This window comes from Mandrillus leucophaeus, unplaced genomic scaffold, assembly GCF_000951045.1.
Source record: "Mandrillus leucophaeus isolate KB7577 unplaced genomic scaffold, Mleu.le_1.0 Scaffold1758, whole genome shotgun sequence".
In the NCBI taxonomy this organism is placed as follows: Eukaryota; Metazoa; Chordata; class Mammalia; order Primates; family Cercopithecidae; genus Mandrillus; species Mandrillus leucophaeus.
The window spans coordinates 85,970-91,183 of NW_012101763.1; the positions used below are offsets into that span (position 1 = coordinate 85,970).

The 5,214-nt window shown below is 47.6% G+C and overlaps 1 protein-coding gene across 3 annotated transcripts in view; it reads left to right on the forward strand.

Annotated features, from left to right (window-relative positions):
• YY1AP1 (YY1 associated protein 1) overlaps positions 1–3,791 on the forward strand; it is a 30,476-nt gene extending 26,685 nt beyond the window's left edge. For 2 of the 3 annotated variants that reach the window (XM_011977245.1, XM_011977244.1), the window contains exons 9-10: positions 1,822–1,938; positions 2,330–3,791. In XM_011977245.1, coding sequence (XP_011832635.1) covers positions 1,822–1,938; positions 2,330–3,586 — 1,374 coding nt within the window. In that variant the 3' untranslated portion in view covers positions 3,587–3,791. Of the gene's footprint in view, positions 1–1,821; positions 1,939–2,309 lie in introns of all 3 variants that reach the window. The other variant, XM_011977246.1, reaches the window with a different exon arrangement.
• The last annotated feature ends 1,423 nt before the right edge of the window (positions 3,792–5,214 follow it).

Here is a 5,214-nt window from a genome sequence, read left to right on the forward strand (position 1 = left end):
GGTGAAACCCCGTCTCTACTAAGAAATACAAAAAAAAAAACTAGCCGGGCGAGGTGGCAGGCGCCTGTAGTCCCAGCTACTCGGGAGGCTCAGGCCGGAGAATGGCGTGAACCCGGGAGGCGGAGCTTGCAGTGAGCTGAGATCTGGCCACTGCACTCCGGCCTCGGCTACAGAGCGAGACTCCGTCTCAAAAAAAAAAAAAAGTTTTAGTTTTGTGTAATTTGTCGTGTACATCTTTGTACTTTTTTGGGGGGGCCGGGGCAGGGGTCAGGAATGGAGTCTTGCTCTGTCACCCAGGCTGGAGTGCAGTGGTGCAGTCTCGACTCACTACAACCTCTTAATTCCTCGGTTCAAGCGATTCTCCTACCTCAGCCTGCCAAGTAGCTGGCATCACAGGCGTACACCACCACACCCAGCTCATTTTTTTTAATACTTTTATTAGAGACAGGGTTTTGCCATGTTGGCCGGGCTGGTCATGAACTCCTGACCTCCAGTGATCCATCCTCCTCGTTCTCCCAAAGTGCTGGCATTACAGGCATGAGCCACCATGCCCAGCCCTTTGTATGTTTTTTAATGTAGGATGTCATTATTTGTCCACTTGACTCTCTCCCACTGGTCTGTAAGCTCCATGAGAGCAGGAATTGCTTCCCTTATGTGTGTGCTTAGCTTTTAGCACAGTGCCTAGGATATAGAAAACATCCTGTATATGTTGGATGAACAGATGCTTATTGTCAGTGGTTTAAGTTCAGTTCTCACCTTCTTTTTTTTTGAGATGGAGTCTCACCCTGCTACCAAGACTGGAGTGCAGTGGCGTGATCTTGGCTCCCTGCAGTCTCCACCCTACCACCCCCACTGCCGGATTCAAGCGATTCTTTTGCCCCAGTCTCCCAAATAACTGGGATTACAGGCACCCACCACCACACGTGGCTAATTTTTGTATTTTAGTAGAGACAGAGTTTCACCATGTTGGCCGGGCTGGTCTCAAACTCTTAACCTCAAGTGATCTGCCCGCCTCAGCCTCCCAAAGTGCTGGGTTTACAGGCGTGAGCCACCATGGCCAGCCTATTTACTCTTAAAACTGAACTGCCTCGGTGTTTGTTTGTTTTTTTTCTTCCCTTCTGATGCCCTTCACACCATCATTTGCTTAAAATCTTTGATGTGTCCATTTTATAGATCACAATGCTGTCTTTGCAGCTGTTGAGCAAGAACAAATCTTACATAAGATAGCTCTGAGCATCTGCTTCCTTTTCTCTCTGACCTAAACTCTGTCCTTCCTGGCAACCAGAATGGAGATCATCATTCAGAAAATATTGAATAACTGGCCGGGTGCGGTGGCTCACGCCTGTAATCCCAGCACTTTGGGAGGCTGAGGCAGGCAGATCACAATGTCAGGAGATCAAGACCATCCTGGCCAACACGGCGAAACCCCGCCTCTACTAAAAGCACAAAAAATTAGCCAGGCATAATGGCAGGCACCTGTTACTCGGGAGGCTGAGGCAGGAGAATGGTGTGAACCCGGGAGGCGGAACTTGCAGTGAGCCAGGATCGCGCCACTGCACTCCAGCCTGGGCAATAGACTGAGTCTGTCTCCAAAAAAAAAAAATACTGAATAACTATAAAATCTTTAAATAGAGATTAATTTGAAATGTACAAGTATTCAGCATATGCTATTTATATGTGTGTGTTCATGGATGTTTGTGTATGTAGTTTGTGTGTGTGTGTGTGTGTCTCGATCCACCACCCACCCCATTCACCAGCCTGACAGAGGACAACAGTGTTTCCAAAAGGAATGTAACTCATGCGCATTTTTTTCGTGTTAAGTTTTATAAGAAGACCAAACAGCTGCCAGTCTTAGTAAAATGCTGTGAAGAGATCCAGCCACATCAGTGGAAGCCACCTGTAGAGAGAGAAGAACACCGGCTCCCATTCTGGTTAAAGGTACAACCCTCTTCCTCAAAGTCTGTGGGAGGCAAGTCACTGAAAGTTCTGAGAGAATATCAAGGGCTTCCTTAATTGACTAATGCTTTAGTTGTAGAACTAGGACTTCAGAAATCTTCCTCATTCACCTTTCTTCCCTTACTTTGCCTTTCTCCGGGTGATTCTACAACATTTTCAAAATAATGGGTAAAATGATAATTTGCTAAAGGAAATTCAGAGAAGAGTTTCTGAAGTGTATAATTGGAATGTGGTCTTTGTAGAAATTTGATATACAGAGTCCTTTCTTGGAAAGATGCCTTGAGCTTGTCTCAGGTCCCTAAAACCTAGAAAGCCCTATTCTTTTTCCCAAATTCTGACATATGCTGGATCAGAGTGTTCTTGTTTCCAATAGGCCAGTCTGCCATCCATCCAGGAAGAACTACGGCACATGGCTGATGGTGCTAGAGAGGTAGGACATGTGACTGGAACCACTGAGATCAACTCAGATCAAAGCCTAGAAAAAAACAACTCGGAGTTGGAGAGTGAAACTCGGTACCCACTGCTATTACCTAAGGGTGTGGTCCTGAAACTGAAGCCAGTTGCCAACCGTTTCCCCAGGAAGGCTTGGAGACAGAAGCGTTCATCAGTCCTGAAGCCCCTCCTTATCCAACCCAGCCCCTCTCTCCAGCCTAGCTTCAACCCTGGGAAAACACCAGCCCAATCAACTCATTCAGAAGCCCCTCCGAGCAAAATGGTGGTCCGGATTCCTCACCCGATTCAGCCAGCCACTGTTTTACCGACAGTTCCAGGTGTCCCTCCACTGGGGGTCAGTGGAGGTGAGAGTTTTGAGTCCCCTGCAGCACTGCCTGCTATGCCCCCTGAGGGCAGGACAAGCTTCCCTCTGTCTGAGTCCCAGACTTTGCTCTCTTCTGCCCCTGTGCCCAAGGTAATGCTGCCCTCCCCTTCCCCTTCTATGTTTCGAAAGCCATATGTGAGACGGAGACCCTCAAAAAGAAGGGGAGCCAGGGCCTTTCGCTGTATCAAACCTGCCCCTGTTATCCATCCTGCATCTGTTATCTTCACTGTTCCTGCTACCACTGTGAAGATTGTGAGCCTTGGCAGTGGCTGTAACATGATCCAGCCTGTCAATGCGGCTGTGGCCCAGAGTCCCCAGACTATTCCCATTACCACCCTCTTGGTTAACCCTACTTCCTTCCCCTGTCAATTGAACCAGCCCCTTGTGGCCTCCTCTGTCTCACCCTTAATTGTTTCTGGCAATTCTGTGAATCTTCCTATACCTTCCACCCCTGAAGATAAGGCCCACGTGAATGTGGACATTGCTTGTACTGTGGCTAATGGGGAAAATGCCTTTCAGGGCCTAGAACCCAAATTAGAGCCCCAGGAACTATCTCCTCACTCTGCTACTGTTTTCCCCAAAGTGGAACATAGCCCAGGGCCTCCATCAGCAGATGCAGAGTGCCAAGAAGGATTGTCAGAGAACAGTGCCTATCGCTGGACTGTTGTGAAAACAGAGGAGGGAAGACAAGCTCTGGAGCCGCTGCCTCAGGTCATCCAGGAGTCTCTAAACAACTCTTCCTCTGGGAATTTAGAGGAAGTTGTCAAGATGGAACCTGAAGATGCTACAGAGGAAATCAGTGGATTTCCTTGAGGAAGGAGAATAGAGTCTGGAGACTGGGAGCCTTCACTTCAGCCTCTGATTGGTGGCGAATAGGACGTAACCAATAGGAAACCTTTAAAAGGGTACTTAAACCGCAGAAGATTTTGCAACTGGGGCTCTTGAGCAGCTTGCTTTAGCCTGCTCCAACTCTGTGGAGTATACTTTTGCTTCAATAAATCTGTGCTTTCATTGCTTCGTTTCATTGATTTGTGCAATTTGTTCAGTTCTTCATTCAACATTCCAAGTACCTGGACAACTTGTAGTCAAGACCCTCCGCCAGTAACATATTTTGGCAAGCCAGCCTGGAGGTAAGTCCAAATTGGGGGTTTATTTTTCTTTTCTTTTTTCATTTTTCTTTCCCTCTCTATCAAGCCTTCATTTTGGGGCATGGACTGGAGCTATCTCTGTGCAATGCTCCCTCCACCCCATACAGGGGAACCTTTTCCTCTCTCTTTCCCTTTTCCACGTTGAGACTCAGTGGATAGCATCTGAACATGGAGGCAACTGCAGGTCTGTGCCCGGGCTGCTCTCCAGTGAGACTGAAGGGTATCCATGTGGAAGCACTTGATCACCATCACCCAGTTTGGGTGAGGGACCTGAGTTCTCTTTTTTTGAGTCTTTCAGCTACTGTTTTCTAATAGCTCTTTGGTAATTGAGGGCAGCTGGACAGGGCCACTCTCCATCGTTACCTGAAGGCCAAGGAGTGAATGGTGATAGCTTCCCTGCCCGGAAGGGAGAAAGACTCTTTTCTATCTTTCCTGGTTATAGTCTCTGATTTCTACATGTGACACCATTGGCAGTGGTAGCTCATTCAGGGCGAATTCACACTCAGTCCTCTTAAACCCTCTTTTCTTATGCCAGATTTTCTTAGAGTTAGCCAGTGAGGGCAAAAGACAGTGTCTCCTGGGTATTTTGACTCTTCTACTCAATCCATTTGGCTGGATGATGACCTTTGGGGCCCACAAGCTCTAGAATACATTCTACATCTTGGACCTCCACTGAGGGGACCTTGTTTCCTTCATCTTCACCATATTTCAGTAAAATGGCCTGTTCTTACACAGGATCCATTGTCATGGTGGTGGATTTTTAAACATTCCCTCTCTCATGCAGGGCCAGAATGGAATAGCCAGCCCTATTATTTTTCATGTCTAAAATCAACCTTTTCCCCTGAAATCACCCATAATCCACATGACAAAAGAAACCTACCAGCCTCCTGTTCCTCTCATTAAAGTACACAACTATCACTCTAGTGGAACAGGAAGTATGGGAAACCATGGCCTTACCAAATTATAAGGATGCTAGAGGCCAGTTGCTGTGGCTCACGCCTGTAATCCCAGCACTTTGGGAGGCCGAGGCGGACAGATCACCTGAGGTCAGGAATAGGAGACCAGCCTGGTCAACATGGTGAAACCCCGTCTGTACTGAAAATACAAAATTAGCCTGGCATCATGATGCACACCTGCAAGCCCAGCTACTCGGGAGGCTGAAACAAGAGAATTATTTGAACCCAGGAGGTGGAGGTTGCAGTGAGCCAAGATCGTGCCCATTGCACTCCAGTCTGGGCAACAAAAGCAAAACTCCATCTCCAAAAAAAAAAGGATGCTAGAAGGCAAGGCCTT